At 42.8% G+C, this 24606-nt stretch overlaps 1 protein-coding gene across 1 annotated transcript in view; it reads left to right on the plus strand.

The window, feature by feature from the left end:
- The first annotated feature begins 1567 nt into the window (after positions 1-1567).
- The window catches only part of Spag17 (sperm associated antigen 17), a 234078-nt gene continuing 211039 nt past the window's right edge, over positions 1568-24606 (plus strand). The window contains exon 1 of the mRNA XM_026784085.1: positions 1568-1772. Coding sequence (XP_026639886.1) covers positions 1689-1772 — 84 coding nt within the window. The 5' untranslated portion in view covers positions 1568-1688. The remainder of the gene's footprint in view (positions 1773-24606) is intronic.

Here is a 24606-nt window from a genome sequence, read left to right on the forward strand (position 1 = left end):
TTACTTGGGCCACTTGTTTGGCCCAAGCAGAAGAATATAGTGACAAAGCAGAAGAATACAGTGGCTGCATGCAGAAGGTGGGACACTGCCTCTAGCTTGGTGGCCAGGAAGCAAAGACAGACAGAAAGAGGAACAGGCCTCAGTAAGGCACACTCAAAGTCCCCATTTTCACCCACTAGACCCCACCTCCTAACTTTTTCCCACTTCTCAGAAGCGCCACCATCTGGAGACCACGGCCTTAAGACACAGGCTTTGGGAGCCTTTCAAAGTCTGCAATGATACAGAGCAATCCCTCCGTGACCCAAGCCCTCGTGATTTCTTCCTCCACGACAGTGATTATCAGGTCAGAAGATTTCATCAACATGGAAAACAGCAATCATGCAGGATGTGCTAGACAGAGTGTGGCTGCAGGCCACAAGCAGGACTGGCCACCCTTGTCTGTGTGAGATGATAAAACCCTCTAGGCACCAGGAGGGGCTCGGTGAAAGCTAAGCACTGCGCAGCAATGTGCTTTACATACATGGGAAAAACAGTAAAACACCTTTGGTTGAGATCTTCTTTGGGTGCCCTCATCTGCCCCAAGGAAGCCTAAAAAGGTAATAACTAAGTAGGGCTGAGTTAGCACCTTTGGTGAAGTGCTTGTCATGCAAGCATGAAGACCTGAGTTCAATCCCCAAAAGCCATGTTAAAAAGCCAGGTGTGAGGATATGTGCTCTAATCCCAGCCCTGGGGAGATGGAGCTGGGTGGATTGAATCCCTCGGACTCACTGCCAGCCAGCCTAACCTATTTAGCAAGCATGGGGCTAGGGAAAAAACCTGTCTCGATAAACAGCATAGATGGTGTCAAAGACACACACCTGAGATGGGTCTCAGCCTCCACATGCAACTGTATCCACATTCATGTGTACCTACCTGCACACACATGAACAGGTACATACTTAGAAATGAAGTAACATTAGGGGCCAGAGAGATGGCCCGGCGGACAAGTGCTTTTGTTCCTTCCTCTTCCAGAGGCCCTGGGTTCAATGCCCAGCACAAATCAACATCGGGTGTTACGGTCACCATCATTCTGAGGTCTCAGTCTAAGCAGGGAACCTTAGATGAATGCAGGTTAGGAAAGGGGGCTCTGCTTGCCAATGTGACACCCCTTTAAGGAACTGGGAGCCGTTTAGGCAGAGCTGATAGAGAGATACCCAGAAAGAGGTGAGGCAGAGGGGAGTGATTCAGCACCCAGAGAGGAGGTGCCCAGGAGATTAGAGGTTTAAAACCACCTGGGCTGCCTGGCCTGTGGCTCTCCGTACTGGATTGACAGGACCAGAGAAATTTTGGTGGAGTAAGCCTGGATGAGTAATTCCGAGTTTCTAACACATTGTTTATTCGAACCGGACTCAGCTCCCAAGAGAAGCAGAGAGAAGAAGTCGATCAAAGAAATTAGGAGGACCCCCGTCACGTTGGAAAAATCATCAGATTTACCCCGGAATTCCTGGAGTTTGGTACTTAGCGTCCCCACTTGGGAAACTCCGCTGCTATGGAAACGGAAGCGGTTGACCTGAGAGTCAGGAAGCAGACTGGGGGGAGGGAACAGGATCCGTTCAGGAGCTGGGCGTGGTCTCGGTTACCACAGCAACAGGGACGCTCAGGCCGGGCGTGAGCCCAATTTTGTGGCCAATGCACCTCCCATCCTTAGCATGGCACCTAAGAAGGAGAAAAGCACCGGGAGCGCAATCTCTAAGATCTGGGAACCCTCGCTCATAGCTGCAACCTTGAACCAGGTGAGTCTCCCGTCTCAAGTGAGGTAGCTGGAACATTCTCTGCTCAGTACTGCTCTCCCAGGTCCTTACACACTCCCAATCACAAAGAATGTCCTGGGCAGGGGTGGAGGGCGCTTAACGAAGGGGTGAACAGGGAGTCTGGGTATATAGCTCAGTGGTAGGGCTGACTGAGGTCCTGGATTCAATTCGCTGCACCGGAGGAAAACCCAAGACAGGATGGGAACCTCTGTCCTGCAATTTCAATAGGGGTTGCCAGATGCGGATGAGGGTGGAGGACAGGCAGTGCCAATGCCACTCCTAGGGTTCCTTTCCAACGAAGGCTCCCAGATGATGTGTCCAAGTTGTACTGGGGCTGTTGTGTTGGCGAACTGTTTCCTTCCTGTTTGGCTGATATCTTGTCAAATCGTCTGTGGCCCTGCACACAGCCATATCTTAATAAATACTGAGTGTAAACAGGCACTACTGAGTGTAATAAATACTGAGTGTAAACCCAGGGCGATAATCTGTGAAAATAGAAAATGTTCCTATGTCATGGCTTGCCCTGCTCTGTTTTCTGTTGGCTTTGATAAATGAGCATGGCTAGACGTGACTTGGAGAGGAAAGTGTTTATTTCATCTTACTGTTATAGTTCATCACTGAGGGGAATCAGGGCAGGAACTGGAAGGAGACGCCCTGCAGGAATTCTGCTCTCGGACTCTGCCTCACGCTCAGCTAGCTTTCATATACAACACGGGCCCACCTGCCTAGGGATGGTGCCTCATACAATGGGCTCCGTCTTCCTACAGCAATCAGCAACCAAGACCATCTCACAGAAGCGTGGCCACAGGCCCCTCTGCTGTGGTCAGCCCCTCAGTTGAGAGACTCTCGGCTGACTCCAGGTTGTGTCGAGTTGACAGCTGAAACAAATTAGGACACACTCCATGCCACTGAACCAAACGTTTTCATCTGGGGCTGAAACCATGAGAAGGCTCAATGGTTAAGAGCACATGTTTTTGCAGATGACCAGGGTTCAATTCCCAGAGCCCACAGGGTGGCCCACAACTATCTGTAACTACAGCTCCAGTGGATGCTACCTCCATTCTGGCCTCTTGGAGACCAGGCACGTACATTGTACATATACGTAAGTGCAGGCAAAACACTCGTACATATAAAATCCATATACACATATATCTTCATGTATCTTGAAGCTATAGGAGATCGGAGGAACTAGCTGCTCCTTGCACGTTGCCACAAATGTTCCCAGCAATCTAAGACTCCAATCAGAGGGCCCAGCTGCATGCAAGCCCAGGTCCACAGCAAGCCCAGGTCCAAAGACCTCGACCACCTACCTCCAGTGAGAACTCAAAGGCTTCTGACACCAGCAGGTGGAAATCCACATATAGGTTCTAAAGTTTCTGGGTTCAAGTAGTCTTTTGAAACAAAGAAAGGCCGTTTCTGGAAATTCTAGTCTGCCATTGGGAACCTCTTGCAACAGTGGAGAGCAAGTCTGGTTTCATTTTTCATTTTGCATGTGGGTCTAGGATTCACTAGAGAGTTTGTAGTTAAGAACAGGAAAATGGACCTGCTGTCCTCCTGGGAAATGGTACCTATTTATCCTTATTTTCCAATAAGGTTGCTTCTTTCTCTATGGGAAGTAATGTTATCCGATATAAAAATTAGTCCTGGTGAGCCCCATAAGAAGAGTATGACACTCCCGTTTCTGCTGTGACTTCATGCATCATAACCCTGACTCTTGTGCATGGTTTCAAAAACACTAGCAACAAAGAGCGTAACTCCATAATCCCCAGCTACATTCTCAGGTACTCAGAGATGTTTGTCAAATCGCTCTACAAAAGTATCCTCTCTTTTGCTTTTGCAAGTCAAAACTAGCCAAAATAATTTTCTCAATTTTTTTTAGATGATGTTGGCCAAGTTGAACTTAGAGTGAGCATGTCTGCCTAAATGACCACTGCTAAACCACAGGGTTGGTGAAGGCACTGACACTGTGTTTGTTAGTCCAGTCCCGCGGACATAAAGCTATGGTTTTCCTAATTGAACTAAAATCCAACAGGCACTCTTCTTTCTTATGGCTTGGAAACATGAAAAAAATCAGCCTTCTTCATAGTATTCAAACAATATAGGTTCAATAAATCTTCTATACTAATAGATATAATTTCAAGTCAAAGTAATATACAGCTTTGGCTATGAAGTGAAGAGTCTTGAGTTTGGCCAAAGAAGACAATGTTTATGTGAATTCTTTGTTGATAGGGTTTGGTAAGGAGTTTTACAAGTGGCATGTCTGAGAATATGCTGTTTTTTTAATCATGAAGAGTTTGTTATTCGTGCACAGGTATACGTGCTTGAGTATGCATGTGCAATCGTGTGTATTGGGGTGGGGCATAGGAGACAGCATGGTAATTCTCTAGTATTCCAAAAGATCGCTTTTCAGATGACTTCATTGAATCTAAATCAGTAGTTCGATATTCTGAGAGGAGTCCACCCTGGAATTGAACAGAAGAACCAACTTCACCATGCGGTTCTGGTGATTTGACCTCATTTCCCTAGTTTATCTATATCAATCAATTAATAGATAGATTGAGTGATTAATTGATTTGGGAGCTGCCCTCTCAAGCTGGAATTATTGTCAACTTCTCAGGACATTTTAGTTGTTTCTAAAACATAAAAAGGTGGCAACAGTAGAAGGTACCCTCTTACTGAGCACTAAATGACTAGGGAGGTTAGGAAAATGGATGCAAGCGTGAGTGGCCAGGAAATACTCTGCATATGTCTTTAGTTGACCCTGGAAAACTTGGTCATATTACAGCAGTTAGGATGCAGGGGAAATCAGTTTGACTGAGGTAACCAACATCAACCTGGGATGCTTGACTTGAGAGAAAGGGCATGTAACTGGGTGTCCATTGCTCCTGACTTAATTCTGAAAGTCCAGCCACCACTGACTCTCTTTGCTGTACAAAGATAACACTTATTAGTACTTATGAAACATCACACCTCAAATTTTAAAAACACAAGGTTTAGGTGCATTGTCAGTGAGACTCTAAAATAACAGCGTAGGAATGTGTGGCATTAACACATTTACAATCTAGAATGGCTTTAGCGCCCCAAAGAAGCTTTAGCACACTCATTACCTGAGACTTCCCTTCCTATGGCTTCAGATATGCTCAGCCAACTGAGGTCTGAAAGTATTAAATGGAAATTGTGTTAAGCCACACAGCCTTCTGCGTATCCCTACCAAATCTTGTACCACATCGCCCTCCATCCCACCTGTGACAAGAGTCGTCCTTACATTCAATGTATCCGATGGACATATGCAGATTGCCCACTGATCTCTTCCAAGCTGTCTGGTGCATCAAATAGATGACTGTAACACCATACTTGTGCAGTGCACGAGGGTTCAGTTTCCACATTTCACCACCATTCCTCTCAACACTAGCTTCATGGTGCAAGGGTATCATGATGGTGATCAGAATGAGCCAAAAGAAGCTGAGAATGGCTTCCTTCAAGAAGGAAGGAAAAGGTTATTGGTGGCAGCACCCAACAGGAGCCCTGGTTGTACCATGACATGGCAGAGGGTGTCACATAGGGAAGTGTGGGAAAGAATTGCTTTTATCAAAGACAACCCCTATAGCAATTAAGCTACTCCTGGGGGAAAAAAAGATTGAATAACAGTGTTGTCCACATGTCCTGATTGCTTCTTTTGTTTGTTTGTTTTATTTGGGGAAGGGGGTTGTTTTGTTTTGTTTATTTTGGAGACAGAGTTTCTCTGTCCTGGAACTCACTCTGTAGACTCTGTAGACCAGGCTGGCCTCGAACTCACAGAGATCCACCTGCCTCTGCCTTCCAAGTGCTGGGATTAAATGTGTGCACCACCACCACCACCACCTCCTAAAGGTAACTAAACTTCATCATGAGCTTTGGAGGGGGAAATTCAAACCATTATACCAGCCTCTGGAAGCTGCCATTTCTCTTTCCGTCAGAATTTGCCTGCTGAAAGGGTTTTATATAGGAATAACCAGCCAGCATTTGCCTGTGTAACTGACTTGTCTGACTTAGCAGTCAGTGGTTTTGAACTATGGGTTAGAATTCCTTTCCTTTAGGGTACATAACATACTTCCTTGAACTACTACCTGTCCTTTGCTGAACACTGGTGGTATCTCTCCTTGCTTAGTGTAATGAGTACTATTAGTAATAAAAGAGTACAAAACACTGTGCTAGGGTCCCTGCCTTGAGTTCTTCGGAGCATCTGTGAATCTGGGGTAGCTGCATGATGTGGCAACGACTTTTTCACATTCCTACCAGATACACACAAAGGACTCAAGGCCTTCAAGTCCTCACCAACATTTGCAGAGTTCTGGAGTTGATGTTGTTTTGAGTTTCTCTTTGATGTGGCTGGATTTTTCTTTGATATTGTTTGTAATAATCATCCTAACTGGTGTGAAGTGATGTTTCCTTGTGTTTTTATTTTCAGTTCCCTAATAATTTATGACATTAGCATGTCTTTTAAAGTCCTTCTCAATCATCCGTACTTCCTTGTTTGCCAGTTTATGAATTGAGCTGTTTGGTAATTTATTATCAAATTGCAAAAGATGCCCAAGGATGCCTCCTCATAGCCAATGGCAGGAACCTCTCTCCAGCGTTTCCTCTGCAAGGCTCATTCCAGCTGCCATGCTCAGGGCTTCCTTTTGCTTTTAGTTAATTAAATATTTTCTTAATCCCATTCTTCTACTTCTAATTGCTGAGTCTTTTTCTTTTAAACTTTGCCTAGTGCTTTTTCTAGATCGTGTGGAAGGTTTGTATGGGCTTTTCTCCTTGATTTTGTTGATGTCTTGATGGCATTGAATTTGCTATTTTAGTTTTAGGATATTTTCTTTTCTCTCCTAAAGTTACTAAGGTATAATTGATAGGTCAAAACCATCCATCTATATATTAATTTTCATATACAGAGCCACCTTCCCATCTCAAGAACGCATCTCACTTGGCCACACACACACACACACACACACACACACACACACACACACACACACATATATATATACAGGAGCCTCTTCCTGTCCTGTTGAGTTTGTTAGTGTCCTCAGGATTTCACATCGACACTCACAAAGAATAATCTTATAGAGCTACTTTTTCTTGTAGTGTTTGGTCTTTGGAAATAGTCTGCCTCTTCAATATTTTGAAGAGTCGGAGGAGAATTTTGTATTATTTATTTTTCTATGAATGAGTGTTTTGCCTAAACACAAATGTTTGTGTACTACATCTATGCCTGCAGAGGCCAAGGTATTGGATCCCCTAGGACTGGAGTGACAGATGGCTGTGAGCTGCCATGAGGATGCTGGAAATAAACCTGGGTCCTCTGGAAGAGCAGCACTCTTAACCACTGAACATCTCTTCAGTCCTACAAATAATTATTAAAAATAACAATACAAATCAAAAGTCACCATAATGGGGATGTAAAGACATTTGTATTTGTATGCAGATAACTTTATTTTTGCACAGTGCTAAGTTGCTAGCTAGCATTTTTTCACTTAAGACTGGAGGGGCAGTGGTAGCACACGCCTTTAATCCCAGCACGCAGGAAGCAGAAGCAGGAGGATCTCTTTGAGTGCAAGGCCGGTATGGCCTACAGACTGAGTTCTGGGACAGTCAGGGCTCCAGAGTGAAATCCTGTCTTGGAATAATAATAATAATAGTAATAATAATAATAATAATAAATTTAATTAAACGGTTCCCTTTCATGCTTACTGAAGATCATACTGTATAACCATGAACCTCCTTAACTTTGTCTCTCTGAATTTTCTTCATTTCTAATTTACTTTTAAAACACAATTTGAGTAGTTAGAGGATCTTAGTTGACAGGTTTCGGTTTTTTCATTTTGTTTTGCTTTCTCCTATCACTTTGAATATCCCAGGTGACCTTCACACTGGTAAGGACCTCAGATGTGAGGAGCTAGTTTTTCTCCCATGGCTTCCAGGGTTCTCTGTGTGGGCTGTGGCAGTCTGGCCATGCGCCTGGGCAGGGGCTCCAGTCTGTCACACTTGGAGTCCGTTGAGCTTCTCGGATGTGTAGTTTTTCTTTCCTCAAGTTTGGGAAATCTTCATCCATTATTACTCTAATAATCTGCTCAGATGATTTCTTAGTGTCGCCGCCATATACAGCCCCTGGCAGTGTTCCTCTAGTTCCTTAGACTATACTCAGTTTCCTTCTGTCTTTTTTTTTAAATCAAAGCAAAATTATTGAGACAACAGACTAGGAAGCCCAATGCCTCTTGTACACACATAAACATTAAACAATAATAATTGTGCGGGTCCAAAATTAAAATGACCTTTGAGAAAGCCTAGACACGGAAATCAGTCATGATCCAAGGCAACAAACAAAGCAGTAATGAGCAAGGCATTTCATGGTGATTCCAGTCTCATTTGCTGCTCTGGGTGCTGTGGCTGCAGCAAGGGTGGAACCTTCTATCCTGGGCTGTGCCCTGTGCTCTTCAGACTGCATATTTTCAAATAATTCATGTTCGGGCTTTCAGATTCTTCGTCCCGCCTGCTTGGGGCTGTGGGCAAACCCCTCTAGCAGACTTTAGTTAGTCACTGTTGGTTCAGCCCTGGGCTTCTGCTGCCTTCTTTTTACAAACACAGACTGGTACTTTGCCTGTGCTCTCTTTGGGTTCAAATGTCCCTTTCCCGACTCCCTTTAGTTCTCTCGCCCCATTAAGGCAGCTGTTTAGAAACGTCTAATAAATCCAATGCATACGTTTGTTAATAGAGATTTGTTATTTATCTTAATAGGCCAGGTTTTTCTGTTTCTTTGTACGTCCTATTTTTACTCATAAACTGGACATTTGGAAACTTGCAAGCATTCTAGGGTTTGTTGATTGGCAGAGAACAGTTCAGCACATTAGGACATATCCTACCCTTTGGTGACAATCCATGATTAAGTCTCAAGGTTTCCTCAGGCTAATTCTGGCCTCCCTGCTGGCTGGTTTGTAAGCATTCAAAGTTTCCCCCAAACACCTAATTGTTTTCAAATACCTTAGCTCCCCAGAGGAGCCTTGAAGCATGGACATCTTTCTCTCAGGGTTATTAAGGCTCCCTTGCCATCTTCTACCCACTTTCCCTTTTCTCAGGGATCTATGGCTCTTCATTCTCTTGAAGCTTTTGTGTGTTAAAGCATATCACAGCCTCTTTCCACTCTGCCAAGCTGGATGCACACCCCCCTGCCCCCCCCCAGCCCGGTTCTCCCTGGTTAAACTTGGATCATGACACATATAACCAGCACCTTGTACCACCTACAGAGAAATCCAAATAGAAGTAATTTCTGCTCTGCTCTGCTCTGCTCTGCTCTGCTCTGCTCTCCTCTGCTCTCCTCTGCTCTCCTCTGCTCTCCTCTGCTCTCCTCTGCTCTCCTCTGCTCTCCTCTGCTCTCCTCTGCTCTCCTCTGCTCTGCGGATTCAGGGAAAGGAACCAGGATGGACCATCCGTAGGGTGCCACGCCCACACCACCCAAAGCAGCTGACTAGGATGAAAGCACCAAGAAGCACCTCGCTCACCATGGTTTATTTGTTGTTGTGGATCTTTGATTTCATACTCTCTTGAGGGTTGTTTTAACTTTGAGTTCTTACTCCCCCCATCCATTGTTGTTGTTTGATGTTTGCCTATGGAAAAGAGGCAAGGGGGCTTCCTAGTCTGCTATCTTGATCGTTTCACGTTGATAACAGGATATTTTTTAACATCAGTTCTGTTTTTTTTTTTTTTCATTTCTTCCTTTCTGAACCTATAGCAGGTGATGCTGGGGAAAGAGAAATGAATGGCAGCTTTATTTGTGACAAATTATGGGATGTTTCCAGAACTTTTCAAACAGCACAAGCGTTCCTTAAGGAAGCTGGCGGGCTCCACTCCGCTGCTCTGAACAGCGTCCACAGCTTCAGGATGCATGGGACATATATTTCACTTGGGATTTTGTACTCAAGTAAAAACTTCTGCATCAACACAGAGGAAAAGATCTTTGGTCTCAGTGGAAGGGCTATTAGCAAACCAGGAAGGGAGCTTTTTGTTTTGTTTAAGATATTATTTGCTTTCCTCCCAAAGATGTTTATCTGACTGCCAGTATTTTCATAAATTAGAGCTGTTTGGGGCATCTCACAGGTGGAATTTGGTTCAGCATTTTGTGAATTACGGTAGTTAAATTCTTTTATATTTTTATATTATCTGGGGAGTCTCATTTCTCTCTATAGCTAAAGGCAGACATCACCTACACAACTGCCTATTGACAGGAAAGCCATGCCACTCTTTTACTATTACCCATCCCAGGAAACACTAAAACACAGGGAAGTGTTGTCAGGGTTTCTCTCCTGCCTGATTCCTACAGTTGTTAAGTCCCAAAAAATATCACACAGTGGTCTAAATTGGTGATAAACTGATCGGCCCATTAACTCAGGCTTCTTATTAACTCTTATAACTTATATTAGCCCATTATTCTTGTCTATACTAGTCACATGGCTCAGTACCTTTTTCAGTGAGGCTGTCACATCTGGCTTCTTCTGTGACAGGCTCACACTGCAGAAAGAATGGGCTTCTTCCCAGAATTCTCCTGTTCTCATTGACCCACCTCTACTTACTGTCTGGTTGTCCTGCCTATACTTCCTGCCTGGCTACTGGCCAATTAGCATTTATTTAAAATATAATTGACAGAATACAGACCATTGTACCACACCAGGGAAGGTTGTGGAAGCCCACACATCCCTTTTCCTGCCAAAAATTCCCTGCTTCCACAGTCATTGATTTCACTATGGAATGATTGCAGGCCAAAAATATCCAAATTAAAAGACTTTGCTTTCTTACTGCCATTTATCTAATGATTATCACCATTTTTATTAAACCTTTAGTTTTTCCTTAATATAAATATTTAAAAGTATTTATAAACACGTGATTTATTGATGTTCTTCCTGAGACACCAAAGCCTTGCTTATAGTTTGTATATTTTCATTCTTAGTCTGTGCTCACCCTTTTTATTTTCAAATAAGTAATAGTCTTTGCATAACTTTTAGTCTTAGAACCAACACCCTACCCACAAAAGAGCAAAATCCATGCATAAGATGTCCTCAAGGCTGCATGCCTCCTTAATAGGAGCAACTCTGATTTGTAAGTAAGATGTAAGAAATAATTCTAAGAGGAAGTTTTAGGTAGACCTTGCAATTTAAAAGCAAAAAAAAAAAAAAGTAAATTGGATACGAATTATTTTTTATTTATTTTTAAATTAAATTTATTTATTTATTTCACAGTTCAACCACAGTTTCCCCTCCCTCCTCTCCTCCTACTCTCTCTTGCCACCTCTCCTCCATCACCCTCCCCAATCCACTCTTTCTCTGTTTCTGTAGCAGGCCTCCCATGGGTATCAACAAAGCATGGCATATCAAAGTGAAGTAGGACTAAGATCCTCCCCGTTTAAGGCTGGGCAAGTCAACCCAGAATGAGGAATAGGTTCCCAAAGCCAGCCAAAGCATTAGGACAGCCCCTGCTCCCAGAGTTAAGAGTCCCACAAGTAGACCATGCTACACAACTGTCACATATAAAGAGTGCCAAGCAGACTCTCTGGCTGTCAGTTCAGACTCCATGAGCTCCTATGAGCCCAGGTTAAATTTGGCTCTTACATCAACCTCTCTAGCATTGCCATGAGGTAGGCATCATTGGAGGAGGATAGTTGCCTAAAGAATGGCTGCTGGAGTCCATATCATTAGTTCTCAAACTTGAGAGCCAAGTGCTCCTTAAAGCAAAGAAATGAATCTAAGAGGCGCACTTGCATTATCCAGAGCATCAGCCTTCCTGCCTGGCCACTCGCATCCTTTGACTTCCCACTCGAATCACTTTCTGTGGATGTGCAGCTCTTGGCTTCCTCCTGGGGCTGGTGATGGAAACACTTGCGTTTGAGTGTTGGGATCTCCATCTCTGAGATACATATTGTTTCTTAGTAAAACTGTTTCTTCTTTCTGAAAGAGTGGAGAGAAAAGGGCTTTGCTTCTACATACAGGTATATGGCCCTCTCTGGTTGCACAGCCCAAACTAGGCTCTGAAAGTCTTGGGTCTCTGTCTTTCAGCTCCCCGTTTCTGTCCCTGGCACTGAAATTACTACAGTAGCTAAACGTCCTCTAGAGTCACTAGTCTCATTGTTTAGTCTGAGTCCTCTTCTTCTTTCGCAGCATTCTCCTTTCATTGTTTCTTCCTTATTCTCAGCCCTTCTTTACAGCCCAACCCCATACCTTTAGACCCTTCAATTTTCAAGAGCCCAATATCCATTCAACATAGAATTACCTATTTCTGTCATTAAGTCACTTCCATTTTTAACCTTATCTTTCCTAAATACTGTTCACAAAGCAGTGATTCTACCTCAGAAGTACTGGTGACCATCAATAAAAAATTTCAGCAAAATCAAATCCACTGGCTTTCTTTGGCCCCCTCTAGTCTGTCACAACTAACCTTGAAATGGAATTGCTACGGGTACAATAGTGTCTTCATAGCACAGATCCATAGGGAAGGTGACAAGATGCTGGAATAATCCCCACTCTAGGACCAGACATACCGGTGCTGAATTCCATTTTTCTTGCAGTGGGATGGATGACCTAAAACAACTTTATCTTCCCTCTGAGCCTTCTCCTTTTGTCTTTTCCATGAACACAATAATGCTTCAAAGACTTGTTGTGAATATAAAATAATGCTTAGATAGATAGATAGATAGATAGATAGATAGATAGATAGATAGATAGATAGATAGATAGACACATCTATAGCATGTAGCACTTAGTCTTCAGCAAACGTATTTCTTACCTCTCTGGCTTTCACTCATATGAGTCTCCCTGGTCACAATGAATCTCCATGTCACACAACTAGTCTTTAGACCCTTATCTAAAGACTTTATCTGGAGCTTTTATATGACATGCCTCACAGTAAGCTTTTTCTTTTGAAAAGGCTCATCTTATTTTTAAATAATGTGTATACAGGACTCTATGTGTGGGAATATGCACGTGAGTGCAGGCACCCATGGAGTCTACAAGAAGGTATCAGATGCCCGGGAGTTACAAGCAGTTTTGAGCTGTCCAGGGTGGATACTTTGACTGCACTTGGATCTTCTGGAAGAGCAATATTCACTTTTGACCACTGAACCATCTCTCCAGCGCTCCTCCACTGTTTTTTTTTTCCCCAAAGGCACAGTAAGTCTTTCTAAAACCCTTGGCTGACATTTATCTTTCCTCGCCTCGGCTCTAGGCTCTGCGTTAAATTCCATACTTAGTTACAGAATGCCTTCTACAATTTGGTATCATTTCATATTTTATAGAACATGAGCTGTTAGAAACCACATCTTAGATCCTTATGGTAGTATACACACTACCATAACTAGCATAATTTTAGGTACATAATACACACATAAATGATAAATTCCACTGATTTGCTCATTAAATCTAGAGTACAGTGAAGCCTGTATGATGGAAACCAGTATAAGTAGCAAACAAAAGGGGTGTGTTCTAAGAGCAGACAACAGAAAGCATTTCCATAAGCAGTGATTGGGGCAGTAGCAGGCACCCAAGGGAACATTCTCTAAACACTCAGCTCATGGCCGTTTCTAATTACACTCTGTTGAGGAAGAATATTTTTATCTTATAAAAGGCAGGGACATAGCCACAGTCCAAAGCCCTCTAGAGCTACATAAAGAGAACTAAGCTAGTCAGGTTACATAAAAAGACCCTGTCTTGGGAGGGAGGTGTAGCTCAGTCAGTAGAGTGTTTATCCTACTCCATGAGGACCGAAGTTCAGACTTCTAGTGTCCACCTAAAAAATTGGGCATAGTGGCTAAGGTCCGTAATCTCAGTGCTGGGGAGTGGAGACAGGCAGCTTCCTGGAGTTTGCTGGCCATCAGCCTAACCTAATAAGTGAGCTTCCGGTTCAGGGTAAGACTTACGGAAAAATTGACTGAGGAAGACAGCCAGTGTTGTCTTCTGACCTACACATGCACACGTGTGCATAAAGACAAACCAAAGTGCATGCATGCACACACAAATGCATGCAAATACATATATAACACAACACACACAACAGAGAGAGAGAGAGAGAGAGAGAGAGAGAGAGAGAGAGAGAGAGAGAGAGACCGAGAGAGATCCTCTCTCAAAATAGAACACATGCTTTGCTGCAAGGCCACAGGATTGTGTTACTGTCCCCCCCCCCAAAACCCCTCGGTGTTCCATTCTACTCTGCAGAGACGTTTTGTCTGCCAGTCAGGAGGCATGCAGAGAAAGTTCTCTAGAACATTCAGTTCACAGCCTCTCCTTATTACACCTCGGTGGAGAAATAATATTTTTCTCTTATTAAATGTAGCTCAGTGACAATAGTTAAGTTGTGAACACTCTAGAAACAGTAAAAACGAAAATAAAAATATAAAAGTACTTCTGAAGTCTTGAACAAAGCCTGTAATTCTTTTCAAGGCTTGCAAAGTGGCCCTGAGCTCAAGATAGGCGTTGCTGAACTATTAATGCCTCAGATCTCTTAAGCAAATAACATCATAGAATATGTAATAGAGAGATGATAATAAACCCAGCCTAAGTAAATTTTGAGGAGTAAATGTGCAATTGAATTGAAGTGCTTAAAGTCATTATAAGTGTAGTTTTTCAAAGACGGAAATGTATTTTATTGGTTAGAACCCTTGAGCAATTTCTAAGAGGTAGTGAAGGTTTTTTTTCTTTTTTCACTTTTTTGATCCTAAACAGTAAGCCATTTCTCATGTTAATGTGTATTTAAGACTTACTGGAAATACTCAGAATATGAGCTGAAGACTGATGTCTGGCAGCAGGCATATTTCTGAAATTGGGTTGGTTTTTACTACGATATTTTTCTGAAATATGCCTTCATTGGTATTTACAAAACAAATTGCCAGTTCACACAAAGGTTGTTTTTATAAAAGCCAATGAAAACAACCTAGTCGCTAGGAAGAATGTTCAAAAGGGAAATGGACTTTTCATAACCTCACGTTATAATTTCTCCTTTTGGACAAAAGTGTCTTATTTGAATGAGCTTGGAGCTGAAGGGAATTAGTATGTCAAATTATCCCACCAGGATGTGATGTGTGATCATTTTTATTGCAAGCGAAAAAGCATTAAATACAAGTAAAAAGTCAACATTGCCAGGGAGTTTGGCAACATCTTAGGAAAATGCCAGGGAAGAAATGGTGGCTGTTGATCAGGACTCCCCTCCAGCCATGGAAACCACCACCAGCTCCCAGTTCCCATGGTGTCGTGTCCAGTGTTCCTACTGCAGCTTCTCGTGGTTTCTCCACTCATTCATCGTTGCTCCTTCCACTCAAGGAGAAAGGCTTCCTCAATAGCCCCAGGTACCTACAGACTACACTGCCTGCCTCCAGCCAACTGTTTCTCATCCACATCGTCTCCTGAAGGATGGAGCAGGCCATTCCTGCCACGGCTTGCTGGCACTCACTGCCTTGCCTCCTTCCAGCAAGCTTCAGTGGTTGTCACATTGAATAGTTACCTATTTGGAACTATTGCTCTGTGTTTTCGGTGTAACCCTCTGAATGCCTGTCCTCTTCCACCCAGACTCCTAATGCTTCAGGTTTGCCCTCTGCTGACTACAGCATCTCATAGTGATGGCACATAGCAGTTCCTCCTCCCAGATGACCAACTGGACTAAATATGCTGATGGTTTGCTACTGTCTTAGCCTTTTAGCCTTCTTGGGCTTTGAATTTGAAAGTCAGTTGCAGCCTGTAAGTCATGGTAACGACTTGAAGATGCTCTAAAAACCTTAGGTACTATTGTAGTATACAATGATCATACCTCCTCCACTGACATTAAAACCATTGCTGAGCTGACTTAGGGCATCCAACCCAAAAGAAAGATACTTTGCTTAATATGTAAGGCTTCACACATCCAAATCCCAACAGTGTGTTGGGCTCCCTGCAGACCATGACCTTGACTGAGGTGGTTCTTCACCGAGACCATAACAAGGGATAACAATCTCCACTGTTGCACTTCCAAATATTCTTCCCTAGTCCATGATCAACAATTCAGTGCCATGTTGGCTTCACCTTCATGCACGCCTTTAATCCCAGCATTTTGGGAGGCAGACGCAGGTGGATCTTAGTGAGTTTGAGGCCAGCCTGGTCTACAAAGCGAGTTCCAGGATAGCCAGGACTATTATACAGAGAAACCCGTCTCAAAAAAAACCAAAAACAAACAACAAAAAAAAAGGAAAGGAAGGAAGGAAGAAAAAAAGTTGGATGGTGGAGGCACACGCCTTTAATCCCAGCAGCATTTTGGGAGGCAGACGCAGGCAGATCTCTGTGAGTTTGAGGCCAGCCTAGTCTACAGAGCTTGTTCCAGGACTGGCTCCATAGCTACTGGGAAACTCTGTCTTGAAAAACAAAACAAAACAACAACAAAATTCTCTAATATTCCAAGCCACATTCATTTTTTTTCCCACACTACGAAGTAGCCAAGACTATCACAGCTTTGTCTGTCCCTCCCATACTTGCTGCCTCTTCCTCTAGTCTTTATAAAGCAGCCACACGCATCCTCCCAGATGCCAGCTGGTGCTTCTGGCCTCTCTTGACTATTTCTCCCTGTCACCTGGCCCAATGTAACCACACTAGCCTTCTGACTGATCCTGGAGCCATCAGAAAACACATGACTGCCTTGGACCTTGACTTGATGTGCCTCAAGATTCATGTTCTGCTTCCTGGTTGCCCTGTTGTAAAAAAAAGACAGACACCATGAATTGGGTCATTATCTCTCATACTGTTTTCCTGCCACATGAGATCAGGCTCTGAGTAGGCAGTGACTGGTTCGTAAACTGGGGGCTTCCAGCTCCGTATCTAGTATGGAGGAGCTCAGATGTGTTTGCTTAAGGGCTGATAATGTTCAATGAGAAGGAGCTCTCGGAGACAGTATTGTTGCTATATGGAGTAGCAACTCAATAAGTACATGACAATGGAAGGTATACTTAGGCTATATAAATTTGCATAGTTATTATTTCTAATGTCACTTTATACATAAAATTTAAGCTCATCATGCTCACAGCTGAACAAGTCTCTCCCATTTCTTTATGCTCTGTCTTTGCTACTATGACTGTCCTGCTCAGTATCATTGGAATCATCCCTATGATCCCACCATGAAACTGCCAGCAATTCTTGTTGGCTCTTTGCTTCTAACCCTTCAGTTCCGCCTCACAATTTCTACACAGCACCATTCCAGTCACCTCACCTCTCTCCGTATCCGTCTTCACCCAACAGAGAATGAATTAATACAATATGTTAACAGTCATCCTATGTCAATCAAAACACACATAAAAACATAAGTCAATTTTATTCTCTAAGCTACATCTTGGTAAATGACTTATCAGATGATATTGTCTTTTGTTTATTATTCATCAAATTGTTCTAATAATTTCAAAATTATGTGTTGACTTTTAATTGGTATAGTCTTTTTGTTTAAGTTGGTATAGTCTTTTATTTGGCACGATTTTCACTCCTTAAGTGATACACTTATGTAAGCATGGTGGGTTCCCAAGATCATCCTTAGGCTTATCTGATGTAGGGGGGTCTTCTATCTATCTGTTGCTTTCATTGGTTAATTAATAAAGAAAACTGCTTGCCCTGATAGGTCAGAACATAGGTAGGCGGGGAAGACAGACAGAATTGTGGGAGGAAGAAAGCAGAGACAGGCAGATGCCATGAAGCTCCAGCCCAAGATGGACATAGGTTAGAATCTTCCCAGTAAGCCACCACCTCATGGTGCTACACACATTAATAGAAATGGGTTAATCAAGTTGTGAGAGTTAGCCAGTAAGAGGATAGAGCTAATGGGCCAGGCAGTGTTTAAATGAATACAATTTGTGTGTTATTATTTCCGGGCTAAGCTAGCTATGAGAGAGCCGAGCAGGACGAAAAGCAGGCCTGCTCACCTCATCACTACACTTATCCACATTGAACCAATCACCAATAATACAATGTGTACGTAGTTCCCTATACACAAAGGCTTTATCATTATCTTTAGTACATTCAAAATCCTTTCAGTTTTTGCTACGCTTGTAGTATTATATTCAAAGCTTTTGTAGCCCTATTACTGTATGAGATTTGGGCATGTGTAATTTCTTTATTATCTTTGTTATTAAGTAAGCTCTGACATGCTTGGAATATCATATTTTACTAATTTAATTTTTATAAATTATTTTATGTTTGTATTTTAAAATATAAATGTCATGATGTACAAAATTTATACTGCATAAATTATAACTAATTCTTCCTATTTTGATCACTCTACATTCCCCGTGTTATGAACCACAATGAGACTAGCATTTGTGACTGAACACATTGGGACAGAGTGGTCCACTGTAGTGGAGTAACAATAAGTCAATTCCTATTCAATAATCAAATAACCAAATAGTATTTCTGTTAGAATTGATAATTTACTTTGTCTTGTTTCAAGCTGTACTTTTTTACTTCTTTGTTTTTATGTATTTTCTCGTATTGTGTTTGTTTGTTTGTTTAGGTTAGCATAAATGGTTCATTGAAACAAGATCATACATCTGCATCATTATAGTTAGGTCTCATTTGTGCCCCTTCTCCACCCCATCCCAGCTGGTCCCCTTCTTTTCCCCAGTTATTCCTGACTTCTATTTTCCTATTCCATGGATTCCATCACTTCCTCTATTTCCCACATCTCTTAAAACCTCTTCCTCCAGACTCAAGATCCCTTTCTAGCTTCTTGACCCCCCACAGAATAAACACACACACACATATGCACACACACACACACACACACACACACATGCACACAATACACATTTTAAGCCTAGGTTCCTCATATGAGCAAAAACATGATACCTATTTTTGTGAGTCTGGCTTATTCAACTTAACAGAATGGTTTGCAGTTGTATCCATATTCCTACAAATGTCATGATCTCATTTTTCGTTGCCTATATGTACCACATTTTCTTTATCCATCCACCTATTAATACGTATGTAGGCTAGTCCCCTTCTGTAGCTGTTATGAATGGCACAGCAATAAACATGAATCAGCAGGTGCCTCTAGAGAGCGATTTTCTCAGCATGAGTTGCTGAAGAAGCTTTCTTATTATGTTTTTGACAGCTTTGTTGAAAATTGCATGGCTGTTTCTGGGACCTCTAGCCTCTCCCATTGATCTTCCTGTGTGCCTTTGTGCTGCTACCATGTTGTGTTTTTGTGCCATGTAATGTTGGATGTAATGTGAATTTGCATGCCTCCATCATTGTTCTCTCTGCTAAGAACTGCTTTAGCTAATTGAGATCTTATGTGTTTTCATATGAATTTTGGGATTTGTTTTTTTTTTTTTTTTTTTTTTTTTTAGTCTGTGAGTAATGTCATTGGGACTATGATGGGATGACATTGAATGTGTAGATTGCTTTTGGCCATACGGCCATTTCTCACAGTGTCTATTCTGTCTGTCCACAAGCAAAGAGGCATCTGTCCACCTTCTAGTTTCTCCTTCAGCGTGTTATGTATGATAAAGTTATCACTGTACAGGTCTTTTGCTTGCTTGGTTGGAGTTATTCCTAGGTATTTTATTTTTCTGAAGCTATCAGTGATGTTTCTACTGAGTTTTCATTTAATTCATTGGATTTTACATTTCCAATAGTTCTACTTTTTAAATTTCCTTGCTGAATTTTTTCTTTGTTGTTAAGTTTTCATGCAAATTGATGATTTTCTTAATTTTTTTTGTTATTTCTGATTTTTCTTCTGTGTTTACAGTTGACTGTTCCCCCTGGGTTCTGAACTGAGTTCATCTGCTTGTTCATTCATTCCTTTCCCAGGTCATTGACCACTTTTACCAGAAAGCCTTTGAAATATTCTTCCGTAGTGAGCCTTGTTTCAGTTCTGAGAGCTCAGGAGCTGAGCTGAGATCTTTCAGGGCAATTTTGTTGCATAGCTTCTTTCTGTTGATTGTGTCTCTGTGTTGCAATTTGCACATCTATTGGTTGGGCTAGCTCTTCTGGATTTGAGGGAAGATTTTATTAATGAACAGCTTACTCGTGAAGGTGTGATTACCAGTACTGTTCTGTGAGAAGGAAGCAGAGGTGACAACAGCAACACTAAACCATACAAACTCTAGAAGCACACTTACAGTCAGTTACAGTCTACAATCACGTCACCAGGGACCCCAAGGCTGCCACAGAAAACGACTGTTGACTGTGGTATGACTATGAAAATTCCTTAAGGGAACTCTAGAAATAGTGAATAAATGAGAAAAGGTAAGGAGATGTATGGCTTAGTTGGGTTACTATTGCCATGATGAAACACTGTGGCCAAAAGCAACCTGTGAAGGAAAGGGTGTCATAGTTCCATATCAGTCCATCGTTAAAGCAGCGAGGGCAGGAACTCTCAGGGCAGGAACCAGGGGACAGTGGCTGAAACAGAGGCCATGGAGGGATGCTCTTTGTTGGCTTGCTCTCCCATGGTTTGCTCAATCTGCTTTCTTATAGAAGCCTGGACCAGCAACCCAGGTGCAGCTAGGCCCTCCCCCACCGATCAATAATTAAGAAAATGCCCTACAGGCTTGTCTTCCACTGATCTTATGAAGGCGTTGTCTTAACTGATGCTGCCTTCTCTCTCATGATTCTAGTTTGTGTCAAAATTACAAAAACAAGCCAGCATAACGTAGAGGGAGGAGACAAAGAGAAATGAGTTGAACAAAGGAAAATAAAGAATAGAGAAGAATGTGATGGTGAGGAAAAGAAAAAAACAAGAAATTGCCAAATTTCAAAAAAGCTCAAAAAATTTAAAATCATAATTTGAGGAATATAAGTGTAAAAAAGTAAAAATACTAAAAAAAATTTTAATTAAAAGCAACAAAATATTTAAGTTTAATCAAAGTACTGCAACTTGTAGGAACGAGAAGAAAGAAACAAAGAGGGTAAAAATGATAAAAAGAAACTTAGATTAAAATTGCTCAAAATAGAAAAATTATAAATAAAATTAGGTAAAGGTATAAAGAGGTATAAGAACATTTGAAAACTTTTTAATAATAATAAAGTAAAAAACCTGGTAAATATTTGTAATAATTAGCTTTTATTGTCAACTGGACATAACCTAAAATCTCCTAGAAAGAGTCTTAATGAGGTTGTGTATGTTGGGTTGGCCTGACACATCTGTTGGGGATTATTATAAATAAGATAACTAATGTAGAAAGATCCATCCCACTGTGGGTGGCACCATTCCCTGGGCAAAGTGTCCTGAACTGCGTAAGTGGAGCAATATGGCTATGCAATCGTTGCTCTCTGCTCTTGACTGTGGACGTCATGTGTTGTTGTTCAAAGTACCTGCCCTTCCTCCTGAATATTAACCTTCATCAGGCGATGAAAGGAGACAGAGACAGAGACCCACATTGGAGCACCAAACTGAAATCCCAAGGTCCAAGTCAGAAGCAGAAGGAGAGAGAGCACGAGCAAGGAACTCAGGACCGCGAGGGGTGCACCCACACATTGAGACAATGGGGATGTTCTATCGGGAACTCACCCAGGACAGCTGGCCTGGGTCTGAAAAAGCCTGGGATAAAACCGGACTTGCTGAACATAGTGGACAATGAGGACTACTGAGAACTCAAGAACAATGGCAATGGGTTTTTGATCCTACTGCACGTACTGGCTTTGGGGGAGCCTAGGCAGTTTGGATGCTCACCTTACTAGACCTGGATGGAGGTGGGTGGTCCTTGGACTTCCCACAGGTCAGGGAACCCTGATTGCTCTTCGGGCTGAGGATGGAGGGGGACTTGATTGGGGGAGGGGGAGGGAAATGGGAGGCGGTGGCGGGGAGGAGGCAGAAATCTTTAATAAATAAATTAATTAATCTTAAAAAAAAGTACCTGCCTTGACTTCCCCACCGTGATGAACAGGAACCTGGAATTATTAGAAGAAATCAACCATTTTCCTGTAGTTGTTATGGATGGGGTGTTTTTATCACAGTGATAGAAAAGAAGCTAAAAGGATATATTTTTTAAAAAATCAAAAAGTGAATAGAGAAGCATCTTTCTGGGTCCTTGAAAACTAGTGTTGCCAGTTACGGATGGGGAAAAGCAGGGTCAGTTAGACTCTGGACTCATTCTGATTCTGTATTAGACAATTACCTGATACCCAGGAATGCTAGCCTCACCATGACACTTCTTTGTGTACCTGAGCCTTTCTGGCCACATTTAGCCTTGCAGTCTGGGGTTGAGCAGAGTCTCTCACTTTGATGAGAGCCCAGATCATGCCCTCTGGGAAGGCTGTCTCTGCCTTAGGTGTCTCTCAAGTATAGTAGGGAGTGTGAACAGTAGCCATAGCATTGAGATGTGGTAAAGGGATTTGACTATGGATATCATGCACACCCCTGATCATTCAGAATTACTGACTTTATTGCAGTGAGGGACATTAGGTGGCTCCAGAATTCAATCTACCTACCAGTTTCAGGCTCAAGGCTGTCAAAGTCCTCTGCAGGCACTGGAGAGAGAGAGAGAGCTCAGTCCATTAAATGCTTGCCACACAAGAACACACACACACACACACACACACACACACACACACGTGCGCGCGCACTAGCCCTCCGGGGTAAATGCAAGTTGATACAGTCAGTTCCTAGCCACCAGCCCAGCCTAAGCCAGTCTTCTGTCCCCTTCACTCTAGTGTGTCAGCATTCAATACTCTTTCTCCCTACAGCTGCCTCTTGGGCCTTCCCCCTTTCAGAAGTAGAGGCAAACCAAATTGCCTCGTTGACCTTTGGATGCTCCCTCATCTCAGGTCCCCGAGGTAGCTCAGTTTTTAACAGCAGAGTCTCTCATTGGTGCTGGACCACCACCCTCCAGATCATATAGCTTAAGAAAAAGATTCCTTTTCATTTCATTTTAAAGCACATTATGCATAGGTATATATGGTGTGTGTGTGTGTGTGTGTGTGTGTGTGTGTGTGTGTGTGTGTGTGTGTGTGTGTGTGTGTGTGTGTGTGTGTGTGTGTGTGTGTGTGTGTAGACAGGTACACACGGGGTCAGAGGACCGCTTTCAGGAGTCAGTTCTCTCCTACTCTGCGGGTTCCAGAGATTGAACTCAGGTAGCGGAGCTTGGCAGCAAGTGGTTTCACCAGGTGAACCACCTCCTAAGTCTGACAAAGGGATGTCTAGCCCGCTCTCACCCGACTACTAGAGGAGTCATTGCCTCATCAAAACCTGCATCTGGATTTGAGGGCTTGTCCTGAGGGTCAAACCACCAGCTTTTGTCTGGCCCCCATATTTGAAGTCACTTTGGCTTCGCCTCTCTATACCAGGAACCCATAACACTGAAGCTCTTCAGCTTGACTTCTGCCTCCTGTGTCCTTCTCGCCCTCTCCTGGTTCAGAGCATCCTCTGGCTTCCGTCATGGATCTGTGAAGCTCTTCTTCAGTTTCACTCCTTAGCTAAACTCCTTTCTGACTTTCTTCATCCCGCGCTCGCTCAGAGGCAGCCTCTAGCTATTGTCTGACTGAGAAGACTCAACTTCTGTCATGGTTGATTTGGTTAATTTCACACAGGCCATCGTTTTGTATTTCTCTCTGGTAAAACTAAAGGTTTTGAAATTTTCTTCGATTATTTTCTTACACTGAGTCTGTTTATTTCATCTTGTGTATGCTCTGCACCTCTCAGTGCAAGGTTTGCACTTCCCCAGACATCCCCAAGGCTTACAGGCCCCACCCTCCGTGTTTGCCTGGTCAACATTCTCCTAGCTGGGCGGTGAGTCTACCTGTCCCCTCACCTGTTTCCTGTGGAACCCCGCATTTCTCTGTAACCACTGATACAGGGTAGAATATAACAGATGCCTTCTTGACTCCACTGGCTCCACAGAAACCATTATGCTAGCTTTGGAATCCTGAATTTTATCTATTAAATCTGATTTTAGGTATGATTAGAAGCAGTTGAGGTTTTTATATGGTATAGTTAATTCATCGCTGCTTTGACATGTTTCCAAATGTTTCTTTCCCAAAGTTAAGACTGTATAAACATGCAATTTGTTGATACACATACAAATGATGTCTTGGTTAGAATTTCTTTTGCTGTGAAGAGACACCAGGACCATGGCAACTCTTATAAAGAAAACATTTCGTTGAGGCTGGCTTACAATTCAAAGGTTTAGTCCCTTGACATCATAGCAGGATACAGGCAGACATAGTGCTGGACAGATAGCTGAGAGTTCTACATCTGAATCTTCAGCAGGTAACAAGAATAGACAGAGAGCTATTAGGACTGGCTTGAGCTTCTGAAACCTCAAAGCCCAGCCGCACAGTGGCACACTTCCTCCAACAAGGCCACACCTCCTAATAGTGCCACTCCCTATGGGCCTATGGGGGACCATTTTTTTTGACTTGTAATATTTTTTATTTATTTATTTATTTATGTATTTATTTATTTATTTAAGATTTCTGTCTCTTCCCCACCACCACCTCCCATTTCCCTCCCCCTCCCCCAGTCAAGTCCCCCTCCCTCGTCAGCCCAAAGATGGATCAGGGTCCATGCCCTGTGGGAAGTCCAAGGACCACCCACCTCCATCCAGGTCTAGTAAAGTGAGCATCCAAACTACCTAGGCTCCAACAAAGCCAGTGCATGCAGTAGGATCAGAAACCCATTGCCATTGTTCTTGAGTTCTCAGTAGTCCTCATTGTCCACTATGTTCAGTGAGTCCTGTTCTGTCCCATGCTTTTTCAGACCCAGGCCAGCTGGCTTTGGTGGGTTCCCGATAGAACATCCCCATTGTCTCAGTGTGTGGGTGCACCCCTCGCGGTCCTGAGTTCCTTGCTCGTGCTCTCTCTCCTTC

This window comes from Microtus ochrogaster, chromosome 21, assembly GCF_000317375.1.
Source record: "Microtus ochrogaster isolate Prairie Vole_2 chromosome 21, MicOch1.0, whole genome shotgun sequence".
Lineage (NCBI taxonomy): Eukaryota > Metazoa > Chordata > Mammalia > Rodentia > Cricetidae > Microtus > Microtus ochrogaster.